This window comes from Mya arenaria, chromosome 12, assembly GCF_026914265.1.
Source record: "Mya arenaria isolate MELC-2E11 chromosome 12, ASM2691426v1".
Lineage (NCBI taxonomy): Eukaryota > Metazoa > Mollusca > Bivalvia > Myida > Myidae > Mya > Mya arenaria.
The window spans coordinates 22,938,648-22,964,222 of record NC_069133.1 but is presented as its reverse complement, the minus strand read 5'-3'; the positions used below and the strand labels follow the sequence as shown (position 1 = coordinate 22,964,222).

General features: G+C 35.1%; 2 protein-coding genes across 2 annotated transcripts; both read left to right on the top strand.

The window, feature by feature from the left end:
• The first annotated feature begins 976 nt into the window (after positions 1–976).
• On the top strand, positions 977–10,525 carry LOC128210252 (short-chain dehydrogenase/reductase 3-like). The gene is made up of 7 exons (XM_052914471.1): positions 977–1,410; positions 2,727–2,849; positions 3,680–3,820; positions 5,179–5,308; positions 5,919–6,027; positions 7,089–7,214; positions 7,761–10,525. The coding sequence occupies exons 1-7, from the start codon at positions 1,210–1,212 to the stop codon at positions 7,846–7,848; spliced, it is 918 nt and encodes a 305-aa protein (XP_052770431.1). The 5' UTR covers positions 977–1,209; the 3' UTR covers positions 7,849–10,525.
• Positions 10,526–22,165: 11,640 nt separating this feature from the next.
• LOC128210557 (uncharacterized) lies at positions 22,166–25,206 on the top strand. Its single transcript, XM_052914907.1, has 3 exons — positions 22,166–22,247; positions 23,060–23,237; positions 25,059–25,206. Exons 1-3 carry the CDS (start codon positions 22,166–22,168, stop codon positions 25,204–25,206), a joined length of 408 nt encoding a protein of 135 aa, XP_052770867.1.
• Positions 25,207–25,575: the final 369 nt, after the last annotated feature.

Here is a 25,575-nt window from a genome sequence, read left to right as displayed (position 1 = left end):
TATCAAATAATTATACATCTGAATTTCACGTTTAAAACTTTCTTTAACTTAATATCATAACAATGCTCATTCAAATAGTTTCAAGCATCATGGTGGTGCGAGTGACTCATCTTCCATGGAGGTTGAGGGTGGTTGGTTGGGTCAGTTTGGAAGATCGAATATTGCAGCACTGGTCATATGACCGGAAACACTAGTACGGTATGCAAGACGAATTTCACATCCATAAAATAATCCGACCATAGGGCACTGTTGCGAAGCCGGTAGCTCGGCAAGAGCCGGTTCCGACTTTACCACGTGCCCTCGGGTCGGATTATTTCATTTGTAGCGGAAAATCATGCTTATATTCCAGCACTAGTAACATGAACGGAAACACGTTCTTGTCCGGTATCTCAAAATTGTCGATGGCCAGTTATCTTTACCGGCAAATACACTCTGGGATAATTCATGGTTAGTGAGCTCGAGAATTATGCTCGTGTAATTCTGCAGCATGGTTATGTTACCAAACTCCGAGAATAACACTGCACTAGGTCAATTCACCAGAGCGAACAATAACAAAGGAAAAGTGTACGTGCTAGGGGTAGAAGATCTTATTCTATTATTCATTTTAACGTGTCTTAATATATTCGACTAACCAAATTGTACATTTATTTTACTGTACATAACTGACGCTAGATGGATCCATGAGGTTGGACAAACTTTCTGGTGATCCAAGAGATTTATCCCACACTGTTCCTTTAAATCTGCTGATTTCTACATTCCCATAAGGTGTTTGACCTACCTCCAACATTCCATCAGTGAAAAAAGGGAAGAAACCACAACGCGAAGTTTGGGCTTTGGCATAAAGCAAATGATATTTTAACCGATAGGCATAAAACTACGGAAGGGTACGGGAAAAAGCATTTACGTTCCGATAATATTTCTTTCGGTTAAAATAAAATTGTTCTTACATCATTGGCAGCATGAAATAAATTTATACTTATACTGCGTATTTCTCTTACTTGTTAAAAAGGACAAATCTTGTATTTACGCTAGACAAAATATCAAATTATAAATTAAATGTCGGTATTTTCTAGTTAAGCACACCTTGTACAATTAATGCATCTTAAATCCAAGAGCATAAGCGGCTGTACAAATGTCAACAAACCAAAAAAAAAAATACTACAGAACACATCGCAATGACACCGAAACTATCTGCTTTTAAAATAAAATATGTTAGTAGCATTATGCAAAGTCACATTCGATGCAATACGATTGACGTTTATGATATTTTATGAGACATGTCATGGTATATTTAGATATTTATTTGCAAAGAAGAAATGCCTCAGTGGCGAAATTATTTTGGTCACTGGAGGCGGCAAGGGCATTGGAAGGAAGCTGTCTCTCGCACTTGCTGCTCATCGACCAAAACATGTAGGTGTTATTAGCTGTACATGTCTCTGTTAACAGTTATCAAAATTAATTAAATTGTATCAACAGCTGGTAAAACTTGTATTGTGAAAGAAATAGTGTATGCCCAATGGGGGTTTGAACCCTGTACCTTACAACCTACAGCCGACATCGCAACCGCATTGTCATAAAAGCTAGCTTAACAGTGAGGCTGTTGGAAGTTCCCTATATGGCTGATTCTACACTCTCCACTTTTTTACCTTTTTTGGGGGACCGGACCGGAACCCCCTAAACCTTGATGTTCAGACCTGTACAGGTTCCGTTACCACCCGATACCGCCCCATTACATTCAGGCGCTAACAAATTACTTCTGACACCATTATTCTGAAAGGAAGAGCGTATCCCTTACAGAGACCTACAGCCGACACCACAACCGCAGTGCCACAAAAGCTACCTCAACAGCTAGGCTGTTGGAAGTGCCCAAGGGGATATTGCTTAGGTCATTATGAATAATATTTAGCACGAAAGTAATAACAATGGTCTCACATCATTAAATTCATGAGTGCAAGCTGCATCTAAATGCAATATGCCAAGTAAATAGTCCAATGAAAACATGCTGTTGCATCATGTGATCAAAATGTCGACCAATGATTGGACATCTCACTGAGAAGCAAAAATGCCGAATCTTCAGAAATTGTAACTACAAAATTTTCAACTGTGGCATTTTGTAAAAAATCAAAATTACTAAGATTAAATACTAAAATCGTTGCTACTGAATACATGGGATGTTGTAGCTTCCACATTTGGAACTGAGGCCATCAAATAAATATGTTATGTCTTGTTTACCCCGACTACCAGAGTTATCACACACCCAACATAGATGCATTGTAATGAAACAAATGATTGAATGTGAACAGATTTTTAAAAATATTTCATATGGCAAATAATTCCTTCAGAGATTAGAAGAATGTTTTGAACATCTATTTCTTTAGATTAAGCATGCTCTCACAGACATGTATTAAAGTAAAGCTACTGATATTGTAAATATTGAGACCAAAGGTGCTGCATTGCATTGACCAGTGAGTTAGTGACTAGGGATATGGATGCAAAGGATGTGCCAATACCAAAAAAAAATGTTAAAACACTCCTAGCGTTTATGTGGGTATATGTCCATATGGACTACTTCATTCCAAACACTGCAGTGAATTTTTTCAATGGCTTTGGCCTTCCCATTTAAAAATAGATTTTTATAAAAAAAAAGTTGCCAAATCAATGATAGAATTTCAGAGGTAGTCTTTACAATACATGATATTTATATTCTTTCTGCATTTAAAATACAGATAATCCTTTGGGGTAGAGACAGAGATTGGCTGGAGCTAACTAGTCGGGACATCCAGGCCAAGGGTGTTGAGGCCTCCTTCTACCAGTGCGATGTCAGCTTAAGGGAGCAAGTATATACACAGGTATGACCTAACTGTAGCTACAGAAGTTATCATAAATGATTCAGTGAAAGAATAACTGGTGAAGTCTTATGTATTCAGGGAGAGGGTCATGATTTGGAGCGCAAACTCATTCTCAGATTAGCTCTGTGACCCTTTTGAATCAAGTGTATTTTGGAGTTTGTCTTGTTTTTGCTCTAAGTTAGTACTTTTCTGTTATATTTAATGGTGAAAAATGAAAAAAAAGATATCTTTGAACATTACATTGCAAAAACATATTGAAAGGAGCTGTAAGTTGAAACTTTGCATTCCATTCAGTCTAAATTTGACCATTTTTAGCCTTTCACCCTTTTTCAAAAAAGTTTTTGGATGCTGTATTTTGAGATACTTTTTAATAAACACTGCTACTGAAACTGTGCACTATAGGCATTTGTCTTATGGAAATCCCATCTTATTCTTAATAATAATAGAGCCCTGACAGCTTTAAAATAATGATTGAAAAATTGTAATTCATATATCATATAATCAAAGGCTAACTCTATGGCATTTGTGAATATTGATTTTTAAGGATAACATTTCAACTGTATGACTAAATTAATTATGTATTTGTAATAAACTGACAGTAATAAAAAAACCCCATATATATAAACATCACATAGATGATAGCCATATTTATCTCTCGGGATTTAAAAAAGGTGGTCAGTTGATTTATTATTCAAATCTCCTATTACATTTCTTATGGAAAATAATTCAAATATTTTGAGCACAGCCTTGAATTTAGAATACAATTTTTGTTCATGATTTATTCTGCAAATCTTGTCAAGACACCATTTCATTGTCATTATTGATACCAGGCTGCAGCGGTACAGAGGGAGGTGGGCAATGTGACACTGCTTGTGAACAATGCCGGCACAGTGTGTGGTAAAGCCATTCTGGAGCTCAACCCCCATGAACTTCAGCACTGCCTTAAAGTCAACACTCTTGCTCAATTCTGGGTAAACATTGCCTAAAGTCAACCATCTTCCCTAATTCTTGATAAGAACTGCTTTAAGGTAATTATCCTTGCTTAATTCTGGGTAAGCACTGCTTTAAAGTCATCATCCTTGCTTAATTCTGGGTAAGCACTCACCCTTGCTTAATTCTGTGTAAAATCTTCTCTACGGAAATTAAACTCTTCCATTTGAGCAAAACAAAGTAATTATTTCACTTGTGCAATCATACATAACTGCCTCTAAGCGGTTCGGTTAGCAATGAGCAGCAACAAACAACAAATGAAGACCAACCCTTCTTGACATATTGGGCTGAACACGCCTACCCCTTCATCGGTGTACGACCAACATTTTTATTTCTTATCATTTTTAGATAATATTAAGAAGAAAAAAATATGCTTTTGTCAACGTAGCATATGCTATGTCTCATCTGTTTTTTATGCACTTTATCTAAGTAGAGGAGCAGATTTAATTTAAGTTATATCTTGTTTTCTAATCTTCGAAAACATTGTGATGTATTTCATTTCTATACATATAATGTATGTATGTTTCATTGTTTGTATGTTATTTGTCAAATAAATAAAGTATAAACTAATTCTGGGTAAGCACTGGCTTAAAGTCAACACCCTTGCTTAATTCTGGTTAAGCACTGCTTTAAAGTCAACACCCTTGCTTAATTCTGGTTAAGCACTGCTTTAAAGTCAACACCCTTGCTTAATTCTGGTTAAGCACTGCTTTATAGGCATTTCCATTGCTTTATTCTGTATAAACACTCCTTTAAAGTCAACTATTTTTCTTCATTCTGGGTAAGCACTGCTTTACAGTCAACACCTTTGCTTTATTCTGGATAAGCGCTGCTTTAAAGTCAACACCCATGCTTAATTCTGGGTAAGCGCTGCTTTAAAGTCAACACCCATGCTTAATTCTGGGTAAGCACTGCTTTAAAGTAAAAACCCTTGCTTTATTCTGGTTAAGCACTGCTTTAAAGTAAACATCCTTGCTTAATTCTGGTTAAGCACTGCTTTAAAGTCAACATTCTTGCTTAATTCTGGTTAAGCACTGCTTTAAAGTCAACATCCTTGCTTAATTCTGGGTAAGCACTGCCTTAGTGTCAAATATGTCAATTCTAGGTCAGCATAACAAATTTGTTTTTTTTTACAATTCTGTTTATTCAAAGCAATTTATTTAAACTTATTTTGTAAAATGTAATATTGTTTTAGTTTAGAAATAAATGTTTATTGAAAAGTTTTAAGGTTTTAATTTTGAGACTGTTTTATATTAGGCTTATTATAAAGTTTACACATTACTAAGAAACCACTTCCTTTTTTTTAAATACTGTGTAACATCATATACATGTATTTCAGACAATTAAAGCCTTTCTTCCACCCATGATAGAACAGGGGTCTGGACACATTGTATGCATAAACTCCGTACTTGGGCTGATGGGATTGAAAGGACTGGGGGATTACTCCACCACAAAGTTTGCCCTCACTGGTAAATTATTTATTTATCAGAATGTTTTACATTCTTTGTGATGAAAAAAATAATGTTTACATGTCTACAGCTTTTACAGTACTACAGTCAAAACTCGCAAATGTCAAGGACGTTGGGACCTTTGGGAATATTTCGAGATAACGAACATTCGATATAACCGAAATACAAAAGGTGTATAGCCTTACCCAAAAAATCGAAAAAAGTTCGATATAACCAGAACATTTACATAACAGAGTTTGACATAGCGAGTTTCAACTTTAATTAGATAAGACTTATATAACTAACATAAAAATACTAGTTTGTGTGTCCTCATCTGCTTCTGCGGCATCATGCTCTCAAACTCATTTCATCATCAATCTTTATAAAACTTGGCACAAATGATGATTGGCATAGTATCTTGACTAAATTTGATAACCTTCAGACCACCATTGTCCCTCTAGTTATGACCCTTTTGAAATGATGTGCCCTCCCTACAGGCTGCACATCCAATTCGCTGAATTCTATTTGTCTCAAATATTATATACTGATGCTGGCTATACTTAAATAACAGATTTAAAACAAATGATAGGAAGTCATGAAATTTCTAATTGAATTACTATGACTATATCAGGTTTAATGGAGACCGTACGCCGAGAGTTGTCCATGTATCCGGGGATCATGATGACCACTGTCCATCCCTACCAGGTCCAGAACGACATGTTTGCTGGGATGACGGTCAGGTAGTGGAATACAGCTCATACTTTGATTCTAAAAGTTCCTCTTTCGAACATATAAGACAACATTTTTGAAATTCATAAATAGCATTTTGTATAATTGTGGTAAGAATGTCATAAAGTCGAAACTCATTATGTCAAACTCTGCTATGTCGATGTTTCAGTTATGTCAAACTCTGTTATGTCGATGTTTCATTTATGTCAAACTCAGTTATCTTGATGTTTTGGTTATGTCAAACTCTGTTATCTCGATTTTTCAGTTATGTCAAATTCGGTTATCTCGATGTTTCGGTTATGTCAAACTTCTTTTCGAATAATTTGGGTTAAGTTAGACATGTTTGTATTTTGGTTATATCGAATGTTGGTTATCTCGAAGTATTTTCCAACTCATTAACCATTATAGTATTTTTGCATGAATAAATAACATTTTTGAATAACACCATAATGATGCTACTATTATGAAGAGGTAAATTTAAGGGAGATAATAAAAACTTTTTTTACTATGATAAATTGTTAATATAACAATTTTATAAATTTGTTACATAAATAAGATTATGTTGATTTTAAAAATTGCTCGGTGAAAACTTTAAAATATTTAAACTGAACATTTTGTAACTACAAAATGAAACTCAACGAGTAGAAGTTTTTTGTATTTATGATAGATGGATTATCTTAAAATACTATATCGGTGAAAATTCATGAGGATTTTATATGCATGATTTATCACTTATAAAATTATACCAGGTAATAGTAAGATGACATGAATTAAAATCTTAATGATTAAGAATAGCTATAGTGAGCATAGTGAACACGCCCTTCTTAATCATTAAGATTTAATTCAGGTCATCCAACTGATTTAGAACATAAGTTTATTGGCTGACAAATTGTCAAAAGCAAAATCTGATGCAGGGATTGTGTCTCTGATGAGTGGCAGTTGGCGGACCTTTAAACACCTGCGAAAGTTAGTTTTTAATTATCGCCTATCTGCTATTTCATTGGTTTTAAATCAAGGTTGTATTCTAGTCACCTTAAAAAGCAATAAGTGATTTTTCTTTCCCGTACTCCAGATTTCCGAAGCTGTTTCCACCACTGACAGAGGCTTGCGTCATTCGGGAGACGTTGTCAGCCATCCAGTACGGCAAACGGCAGGTTGTTCTGCCTGCTTACTTCCACCTGGTTCTGTTTCTCAGAAGGTATGTTTTGTAAACAATTTGAAAAAAATAAAATGCATTGTATGCATGTCAATAGTGGAATTCACAGGTTGTTGAGTTTATATATAGATATATGCAAATATTTTGACCTAGGATAATGCTGAACAATATCAGGAGAGCTATTTCAAAATTGAAGTATTTCAAACACAAGCTATCTAATTCCATACTGAAATATTAACATGGGAATCTGCATAATACCCTTCCATTTAATTTTATTTGTGCCATACAGTATAAAACTTAATGCATTCAATTCTACACATTAAAATTCTTTTAATTTTTTTTAGAATGTATTGTTTATTAAATACAAATTATTTAAATAACAACTTACATATCACAAAAATAACCTGAACCAAAAATTTGTTTAAAAAATATAGGACATTTTCCATGCCAATTGAAATGAGCATGAACAACTTACAGGTAGATGTTTATGCTTGTAGTACTATTGTATGGCAATTTTGAGTATACAGACTAACACCTGTGAAATCGATTGACAAATAGTACCATGACTTCCTTCTCTATATATTTCAGTGTCCTCCCAGTAGCCTGCATGGTGCCTTGTTACAAGTTCCTCGGGCTCCATAGATTGATGGAAAACTTTAAAGGACACAATTCCTAAACCAGTCTGCCCTATTTTGGAACATTTTGATGGAAAACTTTATAGGGCACACTTTTTAAACCAGTCTGTCCCATTTGGGAACATTATCATGGACAACTTTATAGGGCACAGTTGCTAAACCAGTCTGCCCCATTTCATAACATTATGATGGACAACTTTATAGGGCACACTTGCTAAACCAGTCTGTCCCATTTTGGAACATTATCATGGACAACTTTATAGGGCATACTTCCTAAACCAGTCTGCCCCATTTGGGAACATTATGATGGAAAACCTTACAGACACGATTCCTATACCAGTCTACCCCCGTGCGCAACATTATGATGGGAATCGTTAAAGGACACAATTCTTAAACCAGCCTGCCCCATTTCAAAACATTAGGATGGAATTCTTTTTAGGGCACAATTCCTTAACCAGTCTGCCCCATTTCAGAACATTGTGATCGAAAATTCTATGCTGCACAATTCTGAAACCAGTCAGACCTTTTTGCATCTTGGCCATGCTTTTTTGTTATGTACTTGTTAATTACCCAAGGCATAATTGCAGATATGCCAACAAAATCTGAACTGCAATGTATTCGGTTTGATATTCTGGTTTAGGGTTAGACTATTGAAGAATTGCAGTTTATATTTTTGATAATTATAATTGTGTTCAAGTATGCAAGTAGTTCTGTCCATGTGATTAAGTCTCGTCATATTCTGTATTTTAAAATATTACTATGCACTTTTACTTTGCCAATTTTCAGTTTTATTTGGTATTATTCTTTGGCATCTGGTAAGATGCCTTTTATTTTAGAATCAAAGCCTTTGAAAACAACAAATACACTGCTCGCACTGTTTAACTTGGATACTAAATATTGTGTTATAAATATTGTGCTTGTGTTTAAGGACCACAAGACATGCTCTTTTGCAATAAGAGAATAGTTTAATTAAGTTGTCCCAATTGTTGTTCTGTAATAGTTGCTGGTGTATTTTGTACAATGTTAATATGGTGTATTGATTAACCTTGTGTTTGAATAATCAAGATGTTTTTCCCCATTTGTGCAATACATGTATTTTAAAATTATCTATATATATATTGGGTTTTAAGCTACGAGGTCCGTATTCAATATCAGACTTTAACTTAAATTTTAGAGTAGAAACTGTGTGTTTAGATTGGACTGTAAAAATAACTGCCTAATAAACTGAACGGAATCACTGAGGTATATCTAAGGATATGAGTGTTTTGATTGGACTGTAAAAATAACTGAACAATACACTGAAACGAATCACTGAGTCATGTCTACGGAAAAAGATGATATTTATTTTGAATACAGCCCAGGATTAAAATAAGTTGGCATGGTTCCTAAGTACAGATAAACCTTACTTAAAGATGATATTTGTAAGAATTAAATGCAAGTATTTAGTATTAACTTAAAATATCACTCTAAATCAGATGAAATTATTATATATTTTTGCATGGTTGTAATTTTAACATTGCTTTTATTTTTTGCAATATATTGGCTGACCTTGAGCAGAAGGTCAGCTTATTTTGGTGATACTGATGTCTCATTGTTTTTGGTATAGAGTCTGAACATGTCAGATGTATATGTGCAGTCTATTGAACATATTTTAGTATATATTTTTTATTTTCTCCTGATCTAAGAGCAAATTGTATAACCATGTTTTTCTGAGAAAAAAATATACATGCTATTGTCATATCCTCGGTGTTGTCAAAAAAAGCTTTATTGTTGGCTTCAACTCATTTACAGCTCAAACATATAAACATGAATCTGTTATTCACATGTGTGCTATGACAGTTAACATATTCATCAGTGTCAGGGGTGGGGGAGAGGATAAGCATATTTACCTTCGCCATCAGGTGATACCCACCCGTTAGGGATGGTATTCAATATACAACTTAAGTACATCTAATGGCCATACATCACTGACTTCATTCACTCTATTGGTCATTAATTAATTACAAGAAATCTGATTAGCTACATCGTTCTTAGATCAATATTGAATACCAGCCCTGGTTAGCACAATGAATAGAGCTTGCTTCTCATGAAGGCGGCCTGGTGTGAGGTTGGTTGGTCGTCACCAAGGCTGACAAGTGGGGGTTTTATGGGTACTTCGGTTTCCCCCCCAACACAAGACAACACTCCCACGTAACTTCGTGGCAACAGGTGTGACTAAGCACAAGATAATATAAATCTCATCACAAACGTTGTAAAACAAAAAAAGTTTAATCTAATAGCCGTTTCTCCGGTATTCCCACAACACAAGTTCACACTTCTGCATAAAATCGTGCCAATGAGAGTGACTTAGCACACGTTTATATAAATTTCATTACAATCATTGTAAAATAAATGAAGTTTAAAGTATTATGATCGAAAAACGGCGGAGCACTTGTTTTATTACCAATTCAGTTTGCAAGTGCAGGTTTTAGCTCGGACCCCGGCGTCCTCGAGCGATCGCAGTTTTACTGTATTTTGTTTGTTGTGGCATTGCAGGTTTCATTGTTTAATGCTTGTTTATTGTAAGCAGCTGAACTCGGTTGGTGCATACTATATTTTAATCGAGATGTTCATATGTATGTTTTTATAAATTTCATGTTTGTTGTTTTATTTTCAATAGACTGTCACTTCATGCAATAAGAATGAAAATAAATTGATTTAAAGACTTTATTAAAATCATGATGGTCTTTTTTAAATTTTATTATTAATATTTTATTATTAATATTCTGATTTCCAAAACTTGATTATTGGAAATTGTGTATGGAAAATTGATTATGTAATTTTATTGTTTCTCAATTTTGTCACTTTTAAGAAATAATGCAGTAACATGGTTCTTTTTTATTTGTGGCTTAAAATATACAGTCGCACCGCATTGGCTCGAACTCCAAGGGACCGGTGAAAATACCTGAAGCCTTGAAAAAATATACCCAGCCGGGAATGCTTGCCTTCAGTATATAGAAATCGGTCCTTTACATACAGTTCGAGCCAACGAGGAATTCGAGCCAAGCGAGTTCGATCCAAAAGGGTTCGACTGTATATACGTTATTTTAGTGTTATATATGATACACAAACATGTGGTTCAATGGTCCTTTCCACATTGTATTTCCATTACTGTTTTTATGGCATGTATGGAACCCCTATAAAAACTTCAATATTCGTTTTTTTTATCAACAATTTATTGTTTAAGCTGAAGGGTAAAAATGAAAACATGATTGTTATTGTTTTTGTTTCAGTAAAGAAGTACAATTTATAAATGCTTTATGTTGTTGTTCTTGCTTGATCTTTTTAAAAAAATCCCGAAACTTTTGGGAGAAGGATTAAAGGGAGTAGAAATCAAGTATTTAATCCTAAGTCAGTCTGAATATGCTTTCGTCGTTTGATTTAATCACTGATAACAATGATCGATATCAACGATAAAACACAACTAAAATGTCTTCATGGTTTGCATGCTCTCTTCACAATTATGAATGATTTGAAAAATGAGGATTTTAACTTTCGTTTGATTAAATGTTGAATCATTAACTCTTGTTTACGATTATGTCAGAAAAACAACAGCGTATTAGTATTTGCAGCATATGTAAACATAATTACTCTTAATTACGATTATTTCAGGAAACAACAACATCATAGTATTAATATTCGCAGCTTTTGTAACATAATTGTTCAAAGCTTGGAATATTAATAATTAACCTACTCCCAAAACTGATTAATTATCTTTTTTATAAGGATAAACACGATGATTTTTAATTTTAAAATAATTACCCTTCTTTAGATGGAGATGTTCCTAGTTCACCATCATATGGTGTTTTATTGCACAGTTGATAAGATCTGCTAGAATATGTACAGATGTAAAAACAATTAGCTCTCGCAGTAAACTTATGACGGAAAAAACTTCTAAAACAGGGTTTCAGATATTATAAATTAAGGAAAACTTTCTCAATATTTGTTAATGGTCATTATAATCTCGTATCAAAGTACAATAGTAGTCTTAAATCGCTGATTGCTAATAGTATTGCTCATCTCGATTTTTATGGAGATGTTTTAAAGAAAAATCGTAAAATTGAAAATGTTTCCATCAGGTAGTTGGGCAGATAGACTCAATGCATTACTTGGACTTTATTTAAACCGTGGATATAAAGGCAATATTTTGAAGAGCACTTGCCTTCTAGTTTTTGAAGATGAATTTCTGAAACAAAATATAGGGTTGAATCAAGTATCTTTACATAACTAAGCTTTCAGTCCTTTGATTTTATGAAGCTTTTTCTAATTCATGTTTTTTTTAAAACCTTTTTTGGCTGACACGGAGTGTTTTGGCATGTGACTTCATTTTCTTCAAATATTTTACATTTTCAAATCATTGGAAGGAAAAATTAGCTAATGCATGGCGCTTTTATTTTTAATAATGTTTTCTTTATTTGTTCCCAGTTTTTGTACAATGATGCTTTTTATTATGAAACTCTGTGATCACACAGTTTTAAACCTTTTATTTTATAAGGCAGACTGTGTGTGATGTTTATTGTTTCAAACAATGACTGCATCGTATCTTTGAAATCCATTAAGACCTACTTCGAGGAACATCAGAGTTCAACAACACAAGACAAACAAAAATAACAAGTTATGAAAATCGCTAAGACCACAGTTAAAACTTAAAGTTTGTACATATTTATCAGGCATGTTGGTTAAAATAACATCAATAAGACTTGGTTCCGATTTAAAACACTTAGGTTCCTTAACCATGTTGGTCAGGTCAAAAATATCATAGTTTTCCAAGAGGTTTTAACATTTATCTACCTGTTGCATATCATAATTAAGATCTCCATGAAATACAAAGTTTTCATAACTTACAGTAATTTGGCCATGGTTTTAATAAAGTCATTATAACAGTCAGATTCTATTGCAGATGGTGGTTTATAACGTCTTGAAATGAGCCATTTACTACCATTTACAATCACTTAATGTGACACTCTTATTCAAAATCAATACATAATCATGTATAACAAACTTAAATTTTGAGTGATAAACATTTAACTACTAAATTAATAATGCATTTATGGAAAATATCAATTACTGATTACAAGATTATAAACTTGTATTTAATGGTAGAAAGCGCAACAATATTAAATGATTGGTGAGTGCTAAATACTTTACTGTAGTCTGCTATAGTCTCCTAAGGTAGATATACCGTGTTTATGCTCATTTCTTTCAAATTAAACTCGGTATCCTTCATAAGAACCATTATTTACGACATTCATTCATTCCGTTTGGTATGTTTAAACAATATTATTAATTGTGGTAAATCTTACTGAGAGAAAGAGTGCATCTTCAAATACATACAGATTCAAACACGTTAAACGCCATCTGTTTCCAACCGTCCGCGGCCAAATCTGAACGTAAATACGCAAGAACAGCTCCACCGTACGCTGATCTGTCTGCTCTAAAAAGGTGATAATTTTGAATTGTGCATCAACAAAGGAATCATCTATTTTAGTTTCTGATATAAATAAAAAGTCTTATTGTATTTTTCTGTAACAAATCCTTTACATGAGAGAATTTATACCTGTTACTGTTTATATTTAGATATCCACAAAGAAATGTATTTGGGTGTTTACTTCTAGCGTTAGTGAGTGTTTAAAATATATCAAACATGCTTTCATTATCTTGCACATGACTACTATTTTGTTGGCCAGAAGTAATACTATCCTAAAAAAATGAAATGTCAAAACCATCACAGTCTCTGCAAAGCCATAGACATGTGGATTGATCAAGTTCTGAGTAAGTTATTGGTGTTATGTTAGCGCATTTAATATGCCACCACAATTGGCATACTTCCCAGTAGCATGTCTGTGGCTGCTGGCGACAGCTCGCCTGCAAGATCCGTATGGGAAGCGGATTTAAAGCAGCATCACCCGAGACGAGAAGAAGAGGGCTAAGGCAAGGTCTTAGCTTTACTGCCTTCGATTTCCTACGACGGTTATGAATAAAGTGGTAGTACAGTTCATATAACGGGTTAAAAAATTGCATCATGATATTAAAATCTGCATTTTTCGTCGACTTTTGTAAAGCCTTCAAACAAATTTCAAAACATGTGTGCAGGGATACTCTATTTAGTTCATATGAGACGTGATCATTATACTGCGTGCTTCGATTTGTAGCACATGATTGGTTTGTCAAGTGTTTATTTATTGTTAAAAGGTATTCAAATTAAGTTAATCTTATGGTCATACATCACTGACGTCATTCACTCTATTGGTCAGTTATTAAATTAATAACAAGTAATCCGATTAGCTACATCGGTCAAAGGTACAATTATGACCACTATTGAATACCAGCCCAACTGAGATATAGAATTAAAGGCCAGTTAAGGTCCGTACCTTGTGCCCCTAAACAAGGTTTATATGTTAAGTTTTGTCGACTGGACTTATCGGTGTAGGTTTCATTGCATTATTGCAAAACAAATTGAAAACATCTATTGGAAATATACTAAAGTATGCTTTCGAAAATTCGGCAAGTGGCGAACCGATTTCGTTTGCATTTGGTCCATTTTCCATTCGACATGTGGCGGATTTTCGCGTTTTCGTCCTTTCGCCGCCAAAATGCGAAAACACGATATGGTAGAAATTAGCCAACTAACAGCTATTACAAAAAGCAAAAAAAACAACGCTTGCAACTGCTTTATTCAACTCGTTAATTAACTCATAAATTAATGAATTAATTATTCTTTAGTGAACATGCACTGATTTGATAGGCTGTATGGTGTATGTCTTTTATGTTTCACCATGCAGTTTTGAGCACCTGCTCAGACGTTACAGCCCTTACGTGCTAACTGTAGCAACTGTTTTAAATATGAGTCAAGAACATATACTTACCACGGGAATTATTTTGAAAGCTGGATTTATATGTGAGATCATTATTAAACTATAATAGGCGCATACCATTATTACCATAGTTCGTAATGTGGACGTATACATTGATAGTCATGGGACTTGTAAGTGTTGGGTTTGGCCAAAGTTTGGAGCCGAGTCCATGCACGTGGCAGGATATATCATTGAAGGTAAGTTTACTATACTTTTTCAGTGTATGTATACCACGTGATAAATGGCGTTATAAATGGTTCGCCGGAAGGCAATATTTTGCTTTGAGTGAAGTCTTTAAACAAAGATAACTTTTTTTCTCAATTTCAAATGAAAAATAGCTCAGCCTATGCCGCTTACGGAGCCCCATCTACAGTCTTTTACCAGAGTTTGATTGAGAGTTTAGTTTCATAAAACACTCCGACAAACCTTTTCACAAAACCGCCGCCTGATGGAGCACTGTCGCAACAATATTTTTAAACAGGTTTGTCGAAGAGTTTGAGGAAAATAATTACATTATCAAACTCCGGTAATCAAACGAAAGCGTGGGATTTTAAGCGGCATATCTCGTTATTTCATATAAAATTGTGAAGAAATAGAAAAGTTTTCTAGGTTTTAAGTCTTTATTTTAAGCAAATTGTTGCCTTCAAACGAAACATACATGACGTAATTTATCACGTGATTTACACACACTGTTTTTAGTACTTGTTATCCCTAGGAGGGTATATGGATAAGCGTCCATCACCGCGTCCGTTCACTCTGCAAATTCAAGTGCTAATTTTTGGAACATGATTTGAACACCCAAATGCAACGGATATTGGACGCGTCTTTGCGTTGAAAGGATGTTCTAAACATTAACACTTCTGTTCAATAAATGAACATCGCGTTAACAACATTTAACATCCCAGTGTTTACAATTGAACACTCCATGTGTTTTATGAATTAACACCGAACGCGTTCAAATTGCATTCAACAGATATTGAACACTTAGAACACATTTAAAGGCAAAGTGTTAAGCTTCGGAACACAGAATGTGTTCACAATTGAAGTTTTTGTAAACCTGACAAGTGGAGACTCTAATAATCTATCACCAGTTTTCGAAATTGAAGTTTTTGTAAACCTGACAAGTGGAGACTCTAATAATCTATCACCAGTTTTCGAAATTGAAGTTTTTGTAAACTAACAAGTGGAGACTAATAATCTATCACCAGTTTTTGAAATTGAAGTTTTTGTAAACCTGACAAGTGGAGACTCTAATAATCTATCACCAGTTTTCGAAATTGAAGTTTTTGTAAACCTAACAAGTGGAGACTCTAATAATCTATCACCAGTTTTCGAAATTGAAGTTTTTGTAAACCTAACAAGTGGAGACTCTAATAATCTATCACCAGTTTTCGAAATTGAAGTTTTTGTAAACCTGACAAGTGGAGACTCTAATAATCTATCACCAGTTTTCGAAATTGAAGTTTTTGTAAACCTAACAAGTGGAGACTAATAATCTATCACCAGTTTTCGAAATTGAAGTTTTTGTAAACCTAACAAGTGGAGACTCTAATAATCTATCACCAGTTTTCGAAATTGAAGTTTTTGTAAACCTGACAAGTGGAGACTCTAATAATCTATCACCAGTTTTCGAAATTGAAGTTTGTAAACCTAACAAGTGGAGACTCTAATTATCTATCACCAGTTTTCGAAATTGAAGTTTTTGTAAACCTGACAAGTGGAGACTCTAATAATCTATCACCAGTTTTCGAAATTGAAGTTTTTGTAAACCTAACAAGTGGAGACTCTAATTATCTGACATTAGTGTTCAAAATTATAGTTTTCGTAAACCTGACAAAATGGAAAGTGTTCAAAGCATTTAACACCAGTTTTGAAACTGCATTGTATTAAAAGATTGAAATTAAACGTATTACTTAAAAAAAACAGACACAGAGAAAGAACTTACAAAGTAAGTGTTTATACATCACTCAACAAAAGATAATCCATATAAATTGCAGAACGAAAATACATAAATAACACTACTAATTACTATTCAACTCTCAGCTGAGTAACCTGTTTTAAGTTGGCGCATAATGTGTGTATATTTGGCATGTGAAAGGCACGTAATTAGTATAGATACATAAACTGACGCTATTTAAAATTGACTGTGATTTACGTGGTTGACAACCCCTGTAAATTTTTGAATTGCAAAAATACGCAAAAGCTGCGTGAGATACATCGATGTGATACATCAGTAAGTAAGATCCACTCGTTTGTACACAACGATATCAATTTTATGTAAGATTTTGACAATTTTCTTTACTTCTTGCAATGTTATCATCTGGTGTCTAGCCCGTTTAGAGTCTGAGTTACAGCATTTGCTACGTATACACGTATGCGTATTGTATCTGACAGTATGCGTCTTCCAAGCTAGTTTGGTGATGATGAGTTAACAGGCCGGAAAACCCGCCGTAGATAGCCAAGATTGAACATTATCCTATTTGGTGTTATTTGTGTTTGAATTCATTTTAACCCTTTCGACTCAGTCGCTCCCGATTTAGGAAGGCGTATTCTCGTCATACTGTTTGGGCGAAATGTAAGAAGCGAATGTCGTCTGTTCTGTGTTAATGCAAAATAAATATTACATAGGCTTGACACCAGATGGTCCCAACATCGGCACATAAATAATTTGCACAAGGCAGGCCTAGAATTGTCAATACAAGTTAGTATGTGGCCGATAATACACTTTACAATATTAAAAGATAATTTGTCGCTGTCTCAGCTGAGTAACCCGTTTTAAATAACCGCATAATGGTTTCCCAGTTTAGCATTTATACTCCAACAACAGAACGTTATCAAGTTAATGCGGTTGTTGACTGATTAAAATGTCAAACACTATATAAATATACATAAAAAACAATAACCCACTGTCCTAGATTAGCTTTTTGAGTGAAAATAGTCTTTCAAATTTCCAAAATTAAACATTTAGTAGATATACAAAGTAATATTGATTCTTTCAAACAATCATTCACTTGCATAATAGACATATCCACATAAATACATGGTTATAAATTAAAAAAAAAGCATGTACCACATTCTGTCAATTTATGAAAAACATAAATGATCCACATGTTGTTGTTTTTTAAAACGACCATCATTGACTTCAATTTCATAGAAAACTGGGCCTGTTTGATCAAAATCTGTCACCTGTGTCCATGACTTTTTAACACTTTCCCACACAACAACCTTTTCTCCAGTTTGAAACCGTGTGCCTTTTGCATGTGCATCGTGATAGTTTTTCATATTTGTTTGTTTATTTTGAACTTTTTCAGTGAAGTTTGGCATCACTAAATCTAACCTTGAACTTAATTTTCTTCCATAAAGGAGTTAACTCGGGCTCACGCCAAGTGTGATTTGCGGTATAAGTCGATACGTTAGTAACACCTTTATCAACGTTTGCCGAATAGTCAAATGACGTTGCTTCTTAAAACTATTTTTGATTATCCATACAGCTCGCTCTCCCAGACAATTGCTCGCTGCGTGGTAACTCGAAACTCGAATGTGCTTTATGCCTTTCTTTTTCATGAAGTGGTCAAAATCTGAACTAGTGAATGCACTTCCATTGTCTGTGACCAGCTGCTGGCATAGTCTATATGAAGCAAATGCCCTTTGTAATTGTTAATTTGTCACTGCTGAAGTCGCTTTGGTCGTATTGAATGCATCGATCCACTTCGAATGAGCATCGCTTATGACCAAAAAGATTTTCCTCATGAATGGACCTACATAGTCAACATGCAGTCTCACCCAAGGTCGTTGCGGCTATTCCCTTGAATGCAATTTCGCTTCTGTTTGTCTGACATGACTGACAGTATTTCACATGATTTTCAATTTCAGTGTCCATTAAAGGCCACAATACATACATTCTGGCTAAGGATTTCATCCTGTTTGCCTCTGGATGTCCTTCGTGCAACGTGTCCAACATTGTTTTATGTCCATGTGGAGGTGTAATTACACGATTTCCTCGAAGAATGCACCCATCATGCATGCTTAAATTCTTTCTAACTGCAAAATAGGGTATAAAATCCGTATTTAGAAATTTCCCCTGCCATCCTTTTTGCAGAAACACAACAACTTTTGACATAACCGGATCTCGTTGTGTCCATAGCCTGACCTGTTGTGATATAACCGACGTTTCATCATGGTGGTTGGAAACATCTTTATGTCTCGGCAATCGACTTAGATCATCAACATTGAAAATGCTTGGTCCTGCCTTGCACCGCAAAACATACTCGTAACCTGCCAACGTCAATGCCCATCGCTATATTCTTGCGGCTACCGTTGTTGGAATTTGTTTGTTTTCCTTCAGTAAACCCAGTAGCGGTTTATGGTACGAAAGCAACGCAAATTTGTTTCCATACAAATATTGGTGAAACCTTTTCACTCTAAATAGTAAATACTATTGTTAATGCCTCCTTTTCAATAACTGACTAGCTATTATCTGCATCTGTTAGAGTTCGAGAAGCATACGCGATCGTTCTCTCGGAACCGTTCTAGTTATTGTGCCACAAAACCGCTGCAACTCCATATGGCGATGCGCCACAGGCCAACAGTAGCTGTGTTTAGGGTCAAAATGAGCTAACAAAGATGCCAACAGCTTCTTTGATTGTAGGTTGCCTGGCTTTCGTTCTCGCCCAATGCCATGCTGCCCATTCTACAAGTAGCGCATGTAATGGCGTCAAAATCTTTGATATGTTCTTGAGAAAAATATGATAAAAGTTAATCATATGCAGATAACTTTATAACTGTTTCTTGTTGCTTGGTGCTGGCATTTCCTGTAAAGCCTTTACCCGTCCTGGTAGGGGTGCAACTCCTTTTTCTGTGAGCCATGCCCCAGATAGATAACCTCGTTTGCTAAGAAGACACACTTCGGTTCAGCCTGACACCATGCCTCTGTAACCGGTCTAACATACATTCCAGATTTTGCAAATGTTCTTTGCGTGTACGTCCTGCGACTAAAATGTCGTAAACTATCATAACAACATGCGGCAGTCCCTGTAGCATATTTTCCATGCTACGTTGGAAAATCCCTAAACAGTACCAAATTGAAATTTTTTTTTCCCTCAATTAATCGTAGCATACAAATCTGTAATTTGGAGAATTGGATAATTGTCCAACTGTGAACACTGATTTGTTGTTACTATGTAATCGCCACATATTTTGATTGAGTTATCACCTTTGACAAACGGTACAATCGGCGCTGGGCATGTAAAGTGACAACACTTTTTGTCGCAAGTTCCATGCTTGTCGCAGTCTCTAAAGCTTTTTTAATTAATGTCCAATTTTGGTTCTAAAAGTAATATGTTTGGTTTATTATCTCGGTACACCCTCTAGTTGGCGGGGCAGGTAGTGGTGATCAGTCACTACCCCGTCTACCTTGGCTTCCAAGTTGGTTCACAGCTTCGTAGCCAGAGCCAACTGGACGCTCTCTCTCTGCAGCTCTCCCAAGATCGTGGACTTCGGTCTTTCTGAATCGTCCCTGATGCCCACAGCTCCCAGCATTTTCCACACTGACTGTGATGGAATGTCTCTACATCCAACTTCCACTGGGATATCCACGTCTTCCACCCCGTATATTGTATATATAATCACCGCATATTCTGATTGATTTATCACCTTTGACAATCGGTACAATCGACGGTGGGCATATGAAGTGTCAGCACTTTTTACCGCAAGTTCTAAGCTTGTCGCAATCTCCAAAGCCCTTTTATAGTCCAACTTTGGTTCTGAAATTAATCTCCGCTGCACCCTGTCCTCATTATTGCCACACACAAGTCAATCACGAAGCATCCCTTCTAGTGTCTCTCCAAATTTGCAATCCCCCGACAATTTACGTAATTCTGTCACATAGTTTGATACAGTTTCCCCACTTTTTCGAGCACGATTGTTAAGCTTAAACCTCTGTACTATTTCTGATGTTTTAGGATGATGATGTTTCTAAACAAGTTCTTTTAATTCAGCAAAAGATTTGTCACTTGGTTTGACTGGCGTATTAAATTGTACACCAGTTTGTATGTTTTTGCACCAACCACTAATACTTAAATCGCTTTCTTATTGTCCGCATCAGTAATGTTATTTGCAATAAAATAATAATCTAATCCTTCATTGTACTCATTCCAATCTTCTTCCAGAGGTAAATTCTTTTATTCTTCGGTACACAGCCATTTTCCACTATCCTCGTCACCAAATGTAATAACTTTAGATTGCATAAGCTTTACTCACATTTATTCTCGACAAGCATCACAGTACAATTGAATACATTTTGACAATGCAAACCATAAGTAAGATCAACATTTAGTCTATTTAACATTACTACTCTCAGTCACGAGGGTTGTTTGTAAAGTTACTGTTTTGCACCATATTATCAAGGACAGCGTTGAATACTTTCAGTCATGAGGGTTGTTTGTAAAGTTACTGTATAGCCGATAATTGTGAGGGAGAAATTTCTTATGAAGAAGCTACAAGAGTACTTAATGATATGAAACTCAACAAAAGTCCTGGATTCGATGGTCTTACGGTAGAGTTTTATCAAACGTTTTGGCATTTCATTGAAGACCTAGTTATTTTAAATTAGAGTTATGAAAAAGGTGAATTATCTTTTACTCAAAAACAAAGTGTATTTTCGCTATTATATAAAAAGGATACCTAGAAAAATTTGAAAACTGGCGACATATTTCTCTCTCAAATATTGAGTTAGCAGCAAAGGGTACTGTTTTGCACCTATTTTATTAAGGACAACATTGAATACGTTCAGTCACGCGGGTAGTTTTAAATTGACTGTATTGTCCCATATTATCAAGGACGGCATTGAAAACTTTCAGTCACGAGGATTGTTTGTAAAGTAACTGTTTTGCCATAATTATATTATCAAGGACAGCGTTGAATACTTTCCTTCACGAAGGTTGTTTGTAAAGTTACTATTTTGCATCAAATTATTAAGGACAGCGTTGGATACTTTGAGTTACGAGGATAGCTTGTAAAGTTACTGTTTTGCACCTTATTATCAATGACAAAGTTGAATACTTTCAGTCTCGAGGGTTGTTTGTAATGTGACTGTTTTACAACATATTATCAAGGACAGCATTGAATACTTTCAGTCACGAGAATTGTTTGTAAAGTTACTGTTTTGCACCATATTATCAAGGACAGCATTGAATACGTTCAGTCACGATGGTTGTTTGTAAAGTTACTGTTTCGCTCCATATCATATTAATATAGTAATCAAGGAAAACGTTGAATATCTTAAGTCGCTTGTTTTGTCGGTGAAGTAACTGTTTTGTAACACATTCACAGGAACAGCGTTTAATAAGTACTGCGAGTGTTAGTGAATATCGTTTTTATTTATCCGTATGCTTCTAATTGCACTCTGGTGTATACATGAAATCATTGAAGCCATGCGCCCGCATAGTAGAAAATCTAATTAACGCAGATGGTTGAACGAATAGCTATTCTTGAAACGACACAGAAATCCCTTCAAGAGACAATATCCAGACAACAACAAATAATCGATGGTAAACGTTTCTTTCAATGCTCTTCCATTGAAATTACAATGACGAAGTAGATTTCATCTCTATCAATTATTCAAAATACAATACCAGTATATATAATAATGTATTTCAGATAGACAGAAATTCTGCTACTTTTTAGACGTTTCAATGTTAAATGTAGACGTATGCCTTACAATGTTCAAATGATATCTACTTTCAACACCAGATTTGCTTATCAATGTTATGAGGCAATGGGGATCTTGGTCGGCGTGGAGCGCATGCACATTCAAGTGTAGTGAAAGTGACGTAGATAATGGACGCACCCAAACCAGAACGAGGCTACTATTTGAAGACAATGTCGTCAAACAAAATGAAACAGAGCGACGGCCATGTAACACTGTGCAATATGCAGGTCCGTAAGATTGCAATTTTTGTATCTTAAAACGAAGGAATAACCGGACATATTTCAATTTGTTGAGTTTTCGTTAACATTTTCAAACAATTCAATGATAGTATTATTACAATGATTGTTTTGTATACCAAGTCTTTATAGAATTAATAGTGTGTGTTTCCAAAAATCATTTGGGTTGACAATTTTAGATCCTTCTACCAAAACACGTTTTAGTCATGGTTTGCATACTCTCCATCAAAGCATAAGGTACAATCAAGTGGTTTTATTCAGTTTTAATTTAGACTGGACAGTTATATCGTTATCGGTTTGTCCGCGATTAAACTATATCTATTAAGATATTTGGTATAGAAATCAACATAGGTTAAAAACATTATATTTTCGTGTGCAAACTAATATAAAACATGAAGTTTTTGTATTTATTCAGGCTGTGAGGTATCGCACGGCCCGGATGACCAATACGGTGTTGCTTATGACTACCGCGACCAGATGGCTCAGTCCACATGTACCGCGTTATTGGACACCAGCAGTGCGCATGTGTACGCCGTTCGGCGCGCATGCTCCAACATGATCGTGCCGTGTGAAGTAGTCTGCACAACTCTAAAGTACGTTTTTAGTTTGAAGTGTTTTGAATATGTTTGATAAATATATGCACAAAGCAAAGACGGAATCTTGTAGTTTTGGCTCAAAGTTAGAAAAGGAACAAAGTTTGTCCTTTTTCAAAAGTTGTTGTCCTTTTCTTAAACTCTCAGATGTCTATTTCGGTCACAAAACATTAAACATGATACATTTATCGGTTCTAAGCAAGGCGTTCCATGTTTGAACACCTCCACCCTCCTTGACTACAACCCCCTATAAAAGTAGATCAATGGAATACCACTCTTAGTCTCTGATAGATGACTAGTAGGATTACAGAAATGCTTCCATTACAGGGGACATTATTGGGTTATATAAAATCGAATTTGTGAATCTATTGGGATTTGTTTGTTATTAACATTTTAACTTAACTTTTTGAAGGATCCTCGTTTAAGGGCTGAAGTTGTTATGTTACAATAATGTGTTAAACAGTGGTCGTTATATAACTTTTTGCAAGTAATTAGTGTCAGACGCATACTCACTACTTTGATTACACTTCTAGGTCTCCATCTAGAATGAAGAAATAAAAAAACAAATAAAGAATGTTAACTAACAAAATTGTTCATGGTAAAGTCTTATTTCGTTTAGCATGGAATATAAGTGTAAACTTCCTTACTTTTTTGGTTGACATTGCAACAAGCCTTATTTCGTTTCAAATGGAGTAGAAGTGTACACTTCCTTACACCCTTGGTTGACATTGCAACAAGCCTTATTTCGTTTCAAATGGAGTAGAAGTGTACACTTCCTTACACCCTTGGTTGACATTGCAACAAGTCTTATTTCGTTTCGCATGGAATAGAAGTGTACACTTCCATACACCGTTGGCTGGCACTGCAACAAACCTTATATCGTTTAGCATAGAATAGCAATGTACGCTTCCTTACACCCTTAGCTGGCATTCCAACAATCCTTATTTCGTTTAGCATGGAAAAGCAGTGTACACTTCCTTACACCCTTGGCTGACATTGCAACAATCCTTATTTCGTTTAGCATGGAATATAAATGTACACTTCCTTACACCCTTGGCTGACATTGCAACAATCCTTATTTCGTTTAGCATGGAATAGCAGTGTACACTTCCTTACACCCTTGGCTGACATTGCAACAATCCTCATTTCGTTTAGCATGGAATATAAATGTACACTTCCTTACACTGTTGGTTGACATTGCAACGAGCCTTATTTTGTTAAGCATGGAATATACTAGTAAGTGTACATCTGCTTACACCGTTGGTTGACATTGCAACAAGCCTTATTTTGTTTAGCATGGTATATAAGTGTACACTTGTTTTCACCCTTGGCTGACATTGCAATAAGCCTAATTTCGTTTAGCATGGAATATAAGTGTACACTTGCTTACACCCTTGGTTTAACGTGGAATAGAAGTGTACTCTTCCTTACACCATTGGCTGACATTGCAATGAGCCTAATTTTGTTTAACATGGAATATAAGTGTACACCTGCCAACAACCTTGGTTGACATTGCGACTAGTCTTATTTCGTTAAGCATGGAATATAAGTGAACACTTGTTTACAACCTTTATTGACATTACAACAAGCCTTATAGAAAAGAAGGTTTAAAAGCGATAATATAGCGGTACACATTTAAATCCAAAACAATATCAGTAATCAATATAATTTGCAATACCGTATAAAAATGCTTAACAGTTACCCATAATTTAAAAACAAACGTTTAAATACGTGTGCGGTACAAGGGTATGTACTAACCACTGTACGATATTTTGTAAACAGTGTTCTTGAAAGTCAATTTGTTCTTTCTTTTTGTTTTAGCTTGACTTGTTTCAACTCTCTTCATGTATACACTCCCCAAACTTCGCTACCATCCGGCGTTACTGGACAGCAGAGTGGCCGGATTTACCGGTACAACAGCTGTGAGGGATCCTATTGTGGACCGAACTTCTGCTGCTGCCGCGGCTAACCGAAACAGACTGGATCAATATTATACAGCTATTTATTTATTATCTGTTCATTGTGCTGTGATATGAACCATAAGAAAATTAACCAAGGCGATAGACGAGGAAAATAATAAAATTCCATTACATATCAACAGTTTATTTTTCAGCTTATACTTAAATAATTATTTTTTATGTAAAAGCTACATGACTTGAATTGAATACTTATTGGTTAAGAATGGTCGGCGTAACTTAGCGAACGAGTCCTTCTTAATCATTAAGAATTCACTTCATGTCATCTAACTGACTTAGAATACAACCTCATTGGCTGATACATTGTCGACGCAAAATCTGACGCAGGGAGTGTGTATCGGATGAGCGGCAGCAGGCGGACC